The following is a 15,986-nucleotide window of genomic DNA, read 5'->3' as shown; positions in this document are numbered from 1 at the left end:
AATGGTGCATGTTGTTAAACAATCACAATAAGAAGAGTTTAAACATGTTTTTTTTAAGTGATAAAATATTCAGCTCTCTGAAGCTGCAACGCTGCTGCATCTTTCTCCTGCGTTTCATTTTCTGCACTTTCTAAAGGAACACTAATCCATAAATAAACTGTACAATCCCAACTACACTCCTACATTTCTTCACCCAAAAACTATTGGAGGAAGTGAACTTTTATTCAATAACGACGATAAAGAATGGATTTACAATCTTCTGGACTAAACTCGCCCGAGATTCCCACCGTCGGTGAATAATACGGCAAAAATAAAGCAAAATGTTATTGTTATTGTTCCAGAAAAGCATCTCAGACGTGTTCATTTTCATTACATGCATTTATTTGAGAGAGAAACAAACAAAAATGGCCACACGCACATCTCATTGTGGTCACCAGCACATTTCTGAGTCATTGAACAGGTCAGATAAAAATTTAAAAATGAAAGCATTACAAACATTGGATGGTTCCAGGCGAGGCACAGAGAACAGCGATGATGACATGATGTGCAGATCAACCTGTTTATCATCTTTCAGCAAAGGGCTAAAGCTGAGAGCCAATCAGAGGCCAGAGACTACATCATCATCATCATCATCATCATCATCATCATCATCAGAGATCTAGACTATAGGTGGTGTGAGTCTCTGGCTCCCCCTGCTGGCTGTAGCTGTAGTGTCACCCCACAGTACAATAGTGTCACATTTATTCATTCCCAAAACTTTCATCCTCCGAAACAGTGTTTACTCTCCATTCCCGAATTTATACATATAGAATCAACGTAAACCCCCAGGAGATCTCCCTAGCCCTAAAAAAAGTATAATTGCTCTTTATATTATCTGAAAATATACACCAATATGGGGGGGAAAATCTTTAAAAACCAAATCCCTCAGTAACAACTAATAAAAGACCGACTGGGGAAAAGAGGAGAGAAACAAATCACACAGAAGGAAAAAAAAAACTCATTTTAATAAAATAAATAGAAAATAAATGATTTCTGAGAGCAGCACAAATAAAGAGGACAATTAAAGGCGAGGTGTTGAACTGGAAAGGCAGGAAGAGACACGAGAAGAGCCGCACGCATGCATACACGCACGCACACGCACGCACGCACACGCACGCACGCACACGCACGCACACGCACGCACACATGCACACGCACGCACACACACGCACGCACACGCGCACACACGCACATACACGCACACACACTTCTGTCTGAACGGTTTAATATAATTTCTTTATGCGAGGAAACGTGAGTGACCAGGAAACATCTGGAAAAATCAGCAGGAGAGAGTTCAGAGCAAAATCCACAGCGGAAGAGGCTCCCCAAAGATCTGGAACATTCACTCGGACTCAGAAGTCTTCAGAGTCAGACAAATGAGATCCAGAAGATTAGAACACAATGCTTAAGACACACACAGTCAGAGAGAGAGAGAGAGAGGGAGAGAAACAGAGAGAGAGAGGGGGAGAGAGAGAGACAGACAGAGAGAGAGAGAGAGAGAGAGAGAGAGAGAGAGAGAGAGATAGAGACAGATAGAGAGAGAGAGAGATAGAGAGAGAGACAGACAGACAGAAAGAGAGAGAGAGAGAGAGAGAGAGATGAACTCGAAGAACTGAGCAGAAATTTAAAGAGCAGGAACAAAGATGACAAAGACAGAATGGGCTCTCTTGTGCTCTCTCTCTGTCGCTCACTCACACACTCACACACACACACACACACACACACACACACACACACACAGACAGACAAACACACACACACACACAGACAAACACACACACACACACAGACAAACACACACACAGACAAACACACACACACACAGACAAACACACACACACACAGACACACACACAGACAAACACACACAAACGCGCACACACACACACACACACACACACACACACACAGCATCTGTGTCTGTGTGTAATCAGTCCTTAGTGAAAGTGAAACTGAATTAAAGTCTTATACATTTTCAGACTCCGCTCTCCTGCTGCTGTGATGTCAATTGTCCACACGGGGCAGCGGTGAGCCGAACAGTGTGTGCGTGTGTGCGTGCGCGTGTGTGTGTGTCTTTGGTTTGTACCAGGCCCTGGGACTTTACAGAATCATCAGGAGGAATGTAGGGAGAGATAACAGCATGAAATTTTCCACTCATCAGAGTCACTTAAAGAAAAAAGGAAAAAAATTGTGTTGATTGCGTTACGTTGTGTTTCGTTGCGTAGTGACGATTTCGTGACGATGTCTCAAGAGTGAGTGAAGATCCGTGATCCAGCTGTTCTTAAGTGTTTAATAAGTTTTAATCATCTGTAAGAAGAAGAGTTCGGGTTTGTAGTTAAGGATGAGGAAGAGAGCAAGCCCCCCCTCCCCCCTCTCTGCTCACGGTTTGACCCTGTGGGACACACACACACACACACACACACACACACACACACACCCCACAGGTTTAATCACAGATTTACAGAATGTTAAAGGAAACCTCCACCTGACCAACCTGAAGATTCATCTTTATCATCAACACGTGATCTCCACGATTGATTCTTTAGTTTAAATTATTTTATGGACATGTGCTTCTCTTTTCCCTTGGTTAAAGGTTTTCCTACATTACCCACAATGCCGTGCTGATAGGATTTATCCCTCACTTTCTCTAGCTGCAGAGTGTGATGCAGCGGCGCTTTAATCCTTCGCTGATGAATGAAACCTCATTCGCGACACGACGCCGCTAGCTTTAGCAGATACCCAGAGTCAACAACAACCAATTTCTTGTTTACGGTTTATATCAGCGTTACCTTTTATACCCAACATGACCCCAGTCTCCGTCAGACATCGTCACGTGACTGAGGAAGAACGCGTGTGACCTCCAAGTCCTCTAAGGCAGAGGAGCGTTTTATATTAAACACGTGTAGAAGACTGACCTGTGACCTGTATACAGCGGAGTTTGTGTAGCGTGGAAGCAGGACAGTGATGCACGAGCACAAACACCTTTACATCTAAATACTGCAGTGTGTGTGAGGGAACTGGTGGGAGGAGCTTCAGAGGTTTCCTTTAATTCCAGTCTATTGTGATTATAAGCTGTATTTGCGCGCTTGCAGTGTAACTTCTGTAGATGATGATAACGGAAGTGATCTGTTATATAAATTATTAGATTTAGATTATAAATGATTTAAAATGACGACATTACGTTTCTACTGAAATAATTTCTGTATAAAATGATCTTCAGTCTCACCGTCGCTGCAGCACTAAGCTGCGTCTCTGCTCGCGTCCAAACTGGCTTCCAGCAGAAGCTCCTCCAGATCCTGACCACAGCTCAGCTCCGCCGTCACACTCACTGACACACAACAAGGAAAAACACCTGGGTCAAACAGCTGGGTTAAAACAGCTGGGTTAAAACAGCTGGGTTAAAACAGCTGGGTTAAAACACCTGGGTTAAAACACCTGGGTTAAAACACCTGGGTCAAAACACCTGGGTCAAAACACCTGGGTTAAAACACCTGGGTCAAAAGATTAGCGACGGTAAACTCACTGTGCTCCATGATGCAGCTGGCCGCTTTATGTGCCTCGGGATCCAGCAGGTGCAGCGTGAACTCGGGCTTCAGGCCGTTCGGCAGGGTGATGCCTGGAGGTGGCGCTGTGACGAGACTCTCCATCTCTTCTCCTGATGAAAAGCTGTATACTGTTTCCAAGTCCTGCTCCATTGAGGAGTCTTTATCCAGCTGTTGGTCATCGTTTGGCGTTTCTGTGTCCAGATGTTCTCCCAGGTCCTCCTGCAGCTCACCGTTTGGATTACTGCTGCTCGGTTCCTCGTGCACTTCTTCAGCAGGTTTCAGCTGATCCTGGAACAGTTCTTCAGAGTCTGTAGGGACGGTGTGATGGATCTGAGCATGCTCAGTGTGCACGATTTCTTCCCTCGTTGTTTCCTTGGCTGGTTCTGTGCTGGGATTCGGACCCTGCTGCGTTTGGCTGTGTGTAGAAGGTTGCTCCTCTGTGGTACTGAGTGATGGTTCTATTTCTCCTGGTTTAGACTCTGCTGGTACTTGTGAAGGTTCCTCAGATGTCTCCTGAGTTGAAGTGGTTCTCTCTGCTCTCTGTTGGTCCTGAGAAACTGTCTGTTGTTTTGAAGATGACTCAGAAGGTGTTTTATTCTCCTGGACACGCTTTATCAGGTCGCTCTGCTGCTGCTGCTGTTGTTCAGGAGGACTTTCCACACGTGTCACCATGAAGATCTTGTGCCCTCTCCCAGGGCTGGACACTGAGATGCAGCGTCCGGGTGAAGACGGCGTTCCACTCATCACACTCGCTTCCGTCACTCTGATCCCTGACACCACGTTTGCTGTCTCAGGGGTGGGGCTAGGAGTACTAATGGGTGGAGTCTGACAGGCACTACGGGTGCTGTTTACGGGGGGCGGGGTTTGGTTCAGGCTTGATGTCTGTGCAGCTGTTTTTGTCTCTCCATCTTCATTGTCATCGTCATCAGTGTCGGTATCGGAATCCGAGTCGTCCTGCGTGGCTGCTTCTTGTTCTTCATCCTCTCGAACTTCACTCGGCTTCTCGCTCTCCTCCATTTTCTGCTCCTCCTCCTCCTCCTCCTTCTGCTCCTCCTCCTCCTTCTGCTCCCCCTCCTGCTCATCCTGCTCACATTCAGTCTTTTCTTCCTCTGAGACTTGATCTCCAGTATCCACCTCTTCATCAGGAGTCGGGTCCTCAGTGGCGATTTCAGCCATGGACACCGACTGCCTCATCTGCTGCTGACATTCCTCCTTCTCTTTGGCAAGGACGAAGTTACGCTTGCAGCCGTTCTGGATTTCGGTCAGCAGGGTGCGCTGTGTCTCGATAAAACTCTTCACCTGTAGGAGAGAGACACATTAAACTACTTACTGGACAAACACCGTTAATAATCAACACAACCATCATAAACACCCACACACCCAAACCCCGCCTACCATCATAAACACCCACCCACCCTAACATCATAAACACCCTCACACCTTAACCCCGCCTACCATCATAAACACCCACCCACCCTAACATCATAAACACCCACACGCCCAAACCCCGCCTACCATCATAAACACCCACCCACCCTAACATCATAAACACCCACACACCCAAACCCCGCCTACCATCATAAACACCCACCCACCCTAACATCATAAACACCCTCACACCCAAACCCCGCCTACCATCATAAACACCCACCCACCCTAACATCATAAACACCCTCACACCCAAACCCCGCCTACCATCATAAACACCCACCCACCCTAACATCATAAACACCCTCACACCTTAACCCCGCCTACCATCATAAACACCCACCCACCCTAACATCATAAACACCCACACGCCCAAACCCCGCCTACCATCATAAACACCCACCCACCCTAACATCATAAACACCCACCCACCCAAACCCCGCCTACCATCATAAACACCCACCCACCCTAACATCATAAACACCCACACGCCCTAACCCCACCTACCATCATAAACACCCACCCACCCTAACAACATAAACACCCTCACACCTTAACCCCGCCTACCATCATAAACACCCACCCACCCTAACATCATAAACACCCTCACACCCAAACCCTGCCTACCATCATAAACACCCACCCACCCTAACATCATAAACACCCACCCACCCTAACATCATAAACACCCACATGCCCTAACCCCACCTACCATCATAAACACCCACCAACCCTAACATCATAAACACCCACACGCCCTAACCCCACCTACCATCATAAACACCCACCCACCCTAACATCATAAACACTCACACACCTTAACCCCGCCTACCATCATAAACACCCACCCACCCTAACATCATAAACACCCTCACACCCAAACCCCGCCTACCATCATAAACACCCACCCACCCTAACATCATAAACACCCACACACCCAAACCCCGCCTACCATCATAAACACCCACCCACCCTAACATCATAAACACCCACACACCCAAACCCCGCCTACCATCATAAACACCCACCCACCCTAACATCATAAACACCCACACGCCCTAACCCCACCTACCATCATAAACACCCACCCACCCTAACATCATAAACACTCACACACCTTAACCCCGCCTACCATCATAAACACCCACCCACCCTAACATCATAAACACCCTCACACCCAAACCCCGCCTACCATCATAAACACCCACCCACCCTAACATCATAAACACCCACACACCCAAACCCCGCCTACCATCATAAACACCCACCCACCCTAACATCATAAACACCCACACACCCAAACCCCGCCTACCATCATAAACACCCACCCACCCTAACATCATAAACACCCTCACACCTTAACCCCGCCTACCATCATAAACACCCACCCACCCTAACATCATAAACACCCTCACACCCAAACCCCGCCTACCATCATAAACACCCACCCACCCTAACATCATAAACACCCACACACCCAAACCCCGCCTACCATCATAAACACCCACCCACCCTAACATCATAAACACCCACACACCCAAACCCCGCCTACCATCATAAACACCCACCCACCCTAACATCATAAACACCCACACGCCCTAACCCCACCTACCATCATAAACACCCACCCACCCTAACATCATAAACACCCACACACCCAAACCCCGCCTACCATCATAAACACCCACCCACCCTAACATCATAAACACCCACCCACCCTAACATCATAAACACCCACACACCCAAACCCCGCCTACCATCATAAACACCCACCCACCCTAACATCATAAACACCCACACACCTTAACCCCGCCTACCATCATAAACACCCACCCACCCTAACCCCACCTACCACCCACCCTAACATCATAAACACCCACACACCCAAACCCCGCCTACCATCATAAACACCCACCCTAACATCATAAACACCCACACACCCAAACCCCGCCTACCATCATAAACACCCACCCACCCTAACATCATAAACACCCACACACCTTAACCCCGCCTACCATCATAAACACCCACCCACCCTAACCCCACCTACCACCCACCCTAACATCATAAACACCCACACACCCAAACCCCGCCTACCATCATAAACACCCACCCTAACATCATAAACACCCACACACCCAAACCCCGCCTACCATCATAAACACCCACCCACCCTAACATCATAAACACCCACACACCTTAACCCCGCCTACCATCATAAACACCCACCCACCCTAACCCCACCTACCACCCACCCTAACCCCGCCTCCCATCATAAACACCCAGAGTTTTTTTTTTTTTTTTTTTTTAAACATGTTTTGTTCAATTCCTACTTTTCTTGGTCTGATGTTGTGTACTGCTTTGGCAATGCAAAAAAAAATGATGTCATGCCAATAAAGCACACATTGAGAGAGAGAGAGAGAGAGAGAGAGCGAGAGAGAGAGAGAGAGAGAGAGAGAGAGAGAGAGAGAGAGCGAGAGAGAGAGAGAGAGAGAGGGAGAGAGAGAGAGAGTATGTAAAGTCATTGCACAGGACACTAATAGAAATGATTATAAAATAGTATAAAGGTATAATAACTATGTTTGTCAAATTTTTTGGATTAAAACGCCGGCCGCAGTCACATGACCTTCCGTTAAACAGGGCTGTAACGTTTCAGGGCTGTAGCGTACGCAGTGTAGTGATTTAAATACTTTATTCAGAATAAACACACAATCTTCTACACAGACACAAATACCAACAGGAGGAGCACTACTTTTTTATTTGAAAGAAATCTTACCAGTATTGTTTTCTAACATGGGATGCCAACATTTTTAAGCACAAACGCAGACTGCCATACAAAACAAAAACAAACCGAAGAGCTTCTATCTGAGGCGGTGTTTAAAACCAAATCATCTAAATCAAAGAGATTTTCCACAGCTGCTGCCTTTAGTTTATTTACAATATGATGCAATAAAGTTATTAATGAAATGTTATAATAAACGAAACCTGCATTTGGTAACCTCACCTGTTCCTCTGACCACGACCTGAAAATAAACCTCCGGAATGAAGTGTCTATAAAAACTGACAACTCTTCATTCCTGCAGTCTGGAGCGAGTTTAAAGCGATCCTTCATCCTGCTGATTAAAACTACAATAAACCTTCTTGAGAAGCGATGGAGAGGAGGCTGTGTGTGTGTGTGTGTGTGTGTGTGTGTGTGTGTGTTTATGTGTGTGTGTGTTCCATGTCCTCTCGTTTTCTCTCACCGTCTCTTTCTTGGGTTCTCGGTCCAGGTCGAGGCGGAGCAGTGAGGTGTTCACCTTCAGAGCGAGCGACAGAGCCATCAGTCCTCCGGTCTTTATCTCGTTCTCCCGCAGGTCCAGACGCAGCAGTCGCGGACTCTCCGCGAAAAACTCTGCCACGGCCACGGCACCTGAACACACACACACACACACACACACACACACACACATGCCAGGGTGTAAAGAAAACGCTATTTGAATCTGAAATCTAGGCTTGTATTGTTTTTATATTTGTGAAAGGCGGTACACGTATTTTATTCCACGTCTGCAGTTTCTCTCACGTTGCCGTTTGTATTTGAAAAGCGCTTCTGTTTGTTTGAGTCACGTTTTCCTTTTCGCAAATCAGACTGTGATGGTAGATTTGTTTTGATTTGCATTGATCTCCATATTGTTGGTGCTAGTTTTTTCAGAAGCTGCTGATCCCCTGCAATGTTCACACACAGCAGTGTCTAGAAAAGCCGTGCTGATGAGAGCGGGTCAGAGGAGGAGAGCGGGTCAGAGCAGAGCGGGTCAGAGGAGGAGAGCGGGTCAGAGCAGAGCGGGTCAGAGGAGGAGAGCGGGTCAGAGCAGAGCGGGTCAGAGGAGAGCGGGTCAGAGGAGAGCGGGTCAGAGGGAGAGAGCGGGTCAGAGGAGAGCGGGTCAGAGGAGGAGAGCGGGTCAGAGGAGGAGAGCAGGTCAGAGCAGAGCGGGTCAGAGGAGGAGAGCGGGTCAGAGCAGAGCGGGTCAGAGGAGGAGAGCGGGTCAGAGCAGAGCGGGTCAGAGGAGGAGAGCGGGTCAGAGCAGAGCGGGTCAGAGGAGAGCGGGTCAGAGGAGAGCGGGTCAGAGGAGAGCGGGTCAGAGGAGGAGAGCGGGTCAGAGGAGGAGAGCAGGTCAGAGGAGGAGAGCGGGTCAGAGGAGAACGGGTCAGAGGAGGAGACTGGGTCAGAGGAGAGCGGGTCAGAGGAGAGCGGGTCAGAGGAGGAGAGCGGGTCAGAGGAGAAAGGGGTCAGAGGAGGAGAGCGGGTCAGAGCAGAGTGGGTCAGAGGAGGAGAGTGGGTCAGAGGAGGAGAGCGGGTCAGAGTAGAGCGGGTCAGAGGAAGAGAGCCGGTCAGAGCAGAGCGGGTCAGAGGAGAGCGGGTCAGAGGAAGAGAGCGGGTCAGAGGAGAGCGGGTCAGAGGAGAGCGGGTCAGAGGAGGAGAGCAGGTCAGAGGAGGAGAGCGGGTCAGAGGAGAACGGGTCAGAGGAGGAGACTGGGTCAGAGGAGAGCGGGTCAGAGGAGAGCGGGTCAGAGGAGGAGAGCGGGTCAGAGCAGAGTGGGTCAGAGGAGAAAGGGGTCAGAGGAGGAGAGCGGGTCAGAGCAGAGTGGGTCAGAGGAGGAGAGTGGGTCAGAGGAGGAGAGCGGGTCAGAGGAGAGCGGGTCAGAGGAGGAGAGCGGGTCAGAGGAGAGCGGGTCAGAGGAGGAGAGCGGGTCAGAGGAGGAGACTGGGTCAGAGGAGAGCGGGTCAGAGGAGAGCGGGTCAGAGGAGGAGAGCGGGTCAGAGCAGAGTGGGTCAGAGGAGAAAGGGGTCAGAGGAGGAGAGCGGGTCAGAGCAGAGTGGGTCAGAGGAGGAGAGCGGGTCAGAGGAGGAGAGCGGGTCAGAGGAGAGCGGGTCAGAGGAGGAGAGCGGGTCAGAGGAGGAGAGCGGGTCAGAGGAAGAGAACGGGTCAGAGGAGGAGAGCGGGTCAGAGGAGGAGAGCGGGTCAGAGGAGAACGGGTCAGAGGAGGAGAGCGGGTCAGAGGAGGAGAGCGGGTCAGAGGAGAGCGGGTCAGAGGAGGAGAGCGGGTCAGAGGAGGAGAGTGGGTCAGAGGAGAACGGGTCAGAGGAGGACAGCGGGTCAGAGGAGGACAGCGGGTCAGAGGAAGAGAACGGGTCAGAGGAAGAGAACGGGTCAGAGGAGGAGAGCGGGTCAGAGGAGAGCGGGTCAGAGGAGGAGAGCGGGTCAGAGGAGAGCGGGTCAGAGGAGGAGAGCGGGTCAGAGGAGGAGAGTGGGTCAGAGGAGAACGGGTCAGAGGAGGAGAGCGGGTCAGAGGAGGAGAGCGGGTCAGAGGAGAGCGGGTCAGAGGAGGAGAGCGGGTCAGAGGAGGAGAGTGGGTCAGAGGAGAACGGGTCAGAGGAGGAGAGCGGGTCAGAGGAGGAGAGCGGGTCAGAGGAGATTGGACACTCTAATAACCGCTCTGTAGAACCGTGGTGGGAAGAAAAGTATTTCCACATGTTAATCGTTGAGGTGGATGAGCTCTACACCAGCAGAAGACCACGTGAGGTTCATCCAGGACAGGGATCTGAACGTTCATCCGCTCCACCCAGCTTTACCAAGGGTGCCAATAATTATCCTAGAACACTGCCCTAGATTTTATGTTCTAAAATAAAGACTGCTGTGATGCGGTTATTGTGTATAATTACTTTGGTAAAAAAAGCAGATTTTATAACGGACTGATGTTTGTGTATCTGAGGAATGAAATGGTTTAGTTTCCAGATGTGAGTTTGATCCTGAATCCAGAGCAGATGTAGATGCGTGTGTTGTGCTGTGTAACACACTGCCACGCCTCACGCAGCGGGCTGGTTGATATATGATGTACAATGATGATGCGGCTCTGAGCTCCAGCCCGTACCTTCACACGACAGTTTGGTGGAGGCGAGGCCGAGGCGCAGCAGCGAGCGATTCGCGATCAGTCCATCCTTCAGCTTCAGCACGCCTTCATTACCAACCGCATTGTTCCCAAGATTCAGAGTCTCCAAACTCTGAGTACATGGCTAGAGTGAGAGAGAGAGAGAGAGAGAGAGAGAGAGACAGAGAGACAGAGAGAGAGAGAGAGAGAGAGAGACAGAGAGACAGAGAGAGAGAGAGAGAGACAGATGGAATAGTGTGTAATGTGTGTTATGAACAGAATCTGGTGTAAATGTGCTAGCAACAATAAATAAATAAATAAATAAATAAATAAATAAACACCAGTACAAGGTTTTATTTTCGGCTCCACTTCAGATTATTTGCTGTTAAATCTTTTAAAGTGAATCATTTAGTATTTTTGTAGACGCGAGCGCAACAGCACCACCAACAGGTGGTGATAAAAACACACAGGATGGTGTGAAGAAGCGAGACGCGAGGCTGGGGCTGATTCTTTCTCACCCAGACTGTAGATTCATGCAGCCAATCAGTGACAGTGGTGTCAGGTGATTACGCAGAAGGACACGCCCCCTAGATCTGATCTCCATTTACTCTGATATTTTTCACACACATCAGTAACACGACATCAGCAGCGAGTGAGAAGGAGCAGGTGAGATACGGTCACGGGTCTGATCAATGCCACCGAGGACCGGTACTTACTCTTCATACTTTTACCCAGAATGCATTTGGGGGAGAAGAGAAAGTAAAAGGAGACTAAACACACACACACACTCGCGCGCACACACACACACACACACACACACACACAAGTGCACACACACACACACACACTCGCGCACACACAGTCCAATCAGAGCACAAATTTACCAATAGGACAGAAGTGTAAGTTTGGTGTTTTTTGGTTTGAATGAAAAAGTTACAGAATTTCTGCGTGTTTGGTTTTCAGAGGAAACACGATGTGAAGCCAGCCGTGTGTGTGTGTGTGTGTGTGTGTGTGTGTGTGTGTGTGTGTGTGTGTTACCAGTGCAGAAGCGAGGTAGCCCATGCCGTTGTGTGTGAGCTGGTTGTTCCAGAGCACCAGAGTGACCAGACCTTTCCTCTGTTCCTTCAGACCCTCACAGATATATGCCAAACCTGTACACACGCACACAACACGCACACAACACGCACACAACACGCACACAACACGCACACACACAGTGTATTGTCGTTTATGGAGATTTGAGAGTAAACATTAAAACATATGATCAATCACCTCACACTGCATCCTGTCAGTACATGTCTGGGTGAATCCATCTTTACCTATTTTTATTTTATATATATATATATAGACTAGATAAAATGACAAAGAACAATTCCTCAGACTAATCCAACAGTCCGACTTCAGTCACAACTTCAGTTCCTACCTGCAGTTAGATCACATTTACTGTTTGAGAGAGAGATAGACAGAGGGAGAGAGAGAGAGAGAGACAGAGGGAGAGAGAGAGATAGACAGAGGGAGAGAGAGAGAGACAGAGGGAGAGAGAGAAAGACACAGAGGGAGAGAGAGAGAGAGACAGAGGGAGAGAGAGAGAGAGATAGAGGGAGAGAGAGAGAGAGACAGAGGGAGAGAGAGAGAGAGACAGAGGGAGAGAGAGAGACACAGAGGGAGAGAGAGACAGAGGGACAGAGAGAGAGACACAGAGGGAGAGAGAGACAGAGGGAGAGAGAGAGAGACACAGAGGGAGAGAGAGAGATAGACAGAGGGAAAGAGAGAGAGAGACAGAGGGAGAGAGAGAGAGACAGAGGGGGAGAGAGAGAGAGACAGAGGGAGAGAGAGAGAGACAGAGGGAGAGAGAGAGAGACAGAGGGAGAGAGAGAGACAGAGGGACAGAGAGAGAGAGAGACAGAGGGAGAGAGAGAGAGACAGAGGGAGAGAGAGAGACAGAGGGACAGAGAGAAAGAGGGACAGAGAGAAAGAGACAGAGGGAGAGAGAGAGAGAGACAGAGGGAGAGAGAGAGAGAGACAGAGGGAGAGAGAGAGAGACAGAGGGACAGAGAGAAAGAGACAGAGGGACAGAGAGAGAGAGACAGAGGGAGAGAGAGAGAGAGACAGAGGGACAGAGAGAGAGACAGACAGAGGGACAGAGAGAGAGACAGACAGAGGGACAGAGAGAGAGACAGAGGGACAGAGAGAGAGACAGAGGGACAGAGAGAGAGAGACAGAGGGACAGAGAGAGACAGACAGAGGGACAGAGAGAGACAGACAGAGGGACAGAGAGAGAGACAGACAGAGGGACAGAGAGAGAGACAGAGGGAGAGAGAGAGAGACAGAGGGACAGAGAGAGAGAGACAGAGGGACAGAGAGAGAGACAGACAGAGGGACAGAGAGAGAGAGACAGAGGGACAGAGAGAGAGAGACAGAGGGACAGAGAGAGACAGATGAAGGTGAGACCTGAGTCGAGGATGTGGTTGTTCCTCAGGTCGAGGATGTGGATGTTGTAGTTAAATTTGAGCAGGTTTCCCAGCTGAGCCGAGTCCTGCAGCCCGTTCAGTTTATTATCAGACAGGTAAAGTTCACGCAGGTTCATGTTCATCTTCAGAGCTGTAGCTGTGGACACACACACACACACACACACACACACACACACGGTAACTCTTTCAAGCAAACAAAACAATGCACTTAAAATGTCACAAAGAACAGAACTGACTAATGAATATCACGTCGTGACACCTGTACAGGTAAATATCACCGTTTTCTAGACCACTACACCTAATACATCTGATCCGGTCTAGTCCAACACTAATCATCCATTCTAACCCTATTATGCCTGATCCAGTCTAATCTAAATAGTCTCTCTCACCCAGCAGCATTAGCGGACGTCCCGACAGTCCCGCGTTCTCCAGGTGCAGAACCGTCAGACTGCCGCTGATCCGCAGAGCTCGAGCTACAAATGGAGCCGAATGATCCAGCAGTGGGGTGTTCCTCGCCTCCAGGAGCTGCAGAGAACTCGTCTGGACACACACACACACACACACACTCATCATAACTACACATAATCCAGCTCTAACTATTGGTCTTTATTAGAGAGATGTGAAGATTTCCTTTAACCTGACTGACACTTTATGGGAATTAGCGTTCCATTAATTATGCATCTAATGCAATTTCACAGTTTGAACACCAGGGGTCCCAAGCTGTCTAACCCACAGAGTTAAAATATATACAGAGATCAAATCTAGAGAGAGCGTGCAGGCTGGTCACATGACCACATTGTTTAGTGGACAGTCTGCACCACTCCTGGGCATCACTGCACTTCTGAAGTGACTGATATCTGGATCTACAGAGCCTGAGAACGAGGTGCAGAACCCGGCCAGTTTAGCGACTCTGGAGCTCCATTTCTGGTTAAAATGACGTCTCTGGAGCTGCTACGGAGCTCATCACGTTTCAAACGATCATTTCCCCCCTGGGTCGGAGACCTTATTTATTCAGTCTTATTTTTGGGAGAATTTATAAATGCATTTATTAATTTTTTTTAAGATACGGTGAACCTGTAGTACATTTTGTCTACAATATTAAACATCTGTTCATGGCAGTTTTTGATTTATTTAGTCTTATAAAAAGACGCCCCCCGTCAGACATGTTGATGTCACAAATAAGAAAACGAACTTCAAAAATCTGAGTGTTTATATTATTTCAGCAGGAAGATCTGAGCTGTCAATCATACAGTAGGGGCGGGGCATTAAAATAAAATGGCGGCCCTTTGACAGGGACAAGGACGTTGCTGGGTTTTTTTTTGCTGTGACCTCGTGAGGAAGAATAAACACAATCATATCATCATGAATTTATCTAAAAGCGTTAAGATTTAAACTTGATGTAATGATCCAGTTCTGACTCTCACCTTCCTCATCATGTGGGCGGCGGCCTGCCAGCCTCGAGTGCCGATGTGCTTGTTGTGGGAGATGTTGAGGTGAGTGGCAGACTCGTAATACTCGATCATATCGAATAACGCTGACGCTCCCTGAGACACACACACACACACACACACACACACACACACGTCTAACACACCTTTCCTCAGTGGTGTTCCCCGCTAGGGCTCGGAGTGATATCGTGATGTTTTTAAAATGTATTTTCCTCCTTGTGAGTGTATTTAACGAAATGTAAAGAGAGTTTTGGAGTTTATTATTTATTATAAGACCCCAAAGTGAAAAGACAAAAGTGACCATTACAAGTTTTTTTCGTTTGGTTCTCTGTTGCATAAATGAATTCACTTTTACTTAGTGTTTATTTTGATATAAAATTGAAACGCATCACTGAAAACATTTTAAGCACAGCAGGGAGGAGAAACTGAATCCAGCACTCCCATGTGTGAGTGAGGACAGACGTTTGGTGATTGGACATGTATGTGTAGAATAAATCAGACAGTGCTGGAAGTGTGATGATTTAAAATGGTGCAGGGTTGCCAGATTGGACACGTGGTTTTAAACCCACCAACGAGTTCACAGGAAATGGGTGAATTGACAGATTACAACAGATCAGGGTCATTGATGTGTGTGATGAGTCATATTAGGGTGAGTGAGGTGGATGCTGGTTAATCTGGCAACCTTGGACACACCATCATCACCACCATCACTAAGCTCTCTCTCACACACACACACACTTCAGTAATAATCCAGTGGGCGTGTCTGAGGGTGGAGTTTAAGGGGTCAGTAGTTTGGAGGAGTTTATGATGGTATACCAGGAAGAGAAATGGTTCAGTAAATAAACATGGGCGGGACGCAGAGACTCCAAATATTCACTCTGTACACAGCCCGGGATCCGAGCTTTTAACTCTTCATCCATCTGCTGAGGGAGGGGTGTGTGTGTGTGTGTGTGTGTGTGTGTGTGTGTGTGTGTGTGTGCGTTCGTGAGTGTGTGTGTGCTGCTCTGAATGTTAATCCTGCTGCAGTGATCAGAAACAAAATAAGATGTTAATCCCAGATGCACATCTGTCTCACTGCATTTAATACAGAACCTGTTTCTCTCTCTCTCACTCTGTCTCTCTCTCTCTCTGTTTCTCTCTCTCTCTCTCAC

At 48.4% G+C, this 15,986-nt stretch overlaps 1 protein-coding gene across 4 annotated transcripts in view; it reads right to left on the bottom strand.

The window, feature by feature from the left end:
- Window positions 1-363: 363 nt before the first annotated feature.
- ppp1r37 (protein phosphatase 1, regulatory subunit 37) overlaps window positions 364-15,986 on the bottom strand; it is a 36,390-nt gene continuing 20,767 nt past the window's right edge. The window contains exons 5-13 of one of the 4 annotated variants that reach the window (XM_053622378.1): window positions 14,812-14,931; window positions 13,777-13,927; window positions 13,368-13,523; window positions 11,955-12,067; window positions 10,920-11,061; window positions 8,255-8,421; window positions 3,563-4,883; window positions 3,266-3,367; window positions 364-2,431 (exon numbers count right to left, since the gene is read on the bottom strand). In XM_053622378.1, the coding sequence (XP_053478353.1) occupies window positions 3,279-3,367; window positions 3,563-4,883; window positions 8,255-8,421; window positions 10,920-11,061; window positions 11,955-12,067; window positions 13,368-13,523; window positions 13,777-13,927; window positions 14,812-14,931 (2,259 nt within the window). In that variant the 3' untranslated portion in view covers window positions 364-2,431; window positions 3,266-3,278. Of the gene's footprint in view, window positions 2,432-2,451; window positions 3,166-3,265; window positions 3,368-3,562; window positions 4,884-8,254; window positions 8,422-10,919; window positions 11,062-11,954; window positions 12,068-13,367; window positions 13,524-13,776; window positions 13,928-14,811; window positions 14,932-15,986 lie in introns of those variants that run through there. The other 3 variants (XM_053622379.1, XM_053622381.1, XM_053622380.1) reach the window with 3 other exon arrangements.

The sequence above is a fragment of the Ictalurus furcatus genome, chromosome 4, assembly GCF_023375685.1.
Source record: "Ictalurus furcatus strain D&B chromosome 4, Billie_1.0, whole genome shotgun sequence".
Classification (NCBI taxonomy): domain Eukaryota; kingdom Metazoa; phylum Chordata; class Actinopteri; order Siluriformes; family Ictaluridae; genus Ictalurus; species Ictalurus furcatus.
Note: the sequence above shows the minus strand (reverse complement) of the source record. Positions and strands in the feature narration are given on the sequence as shown.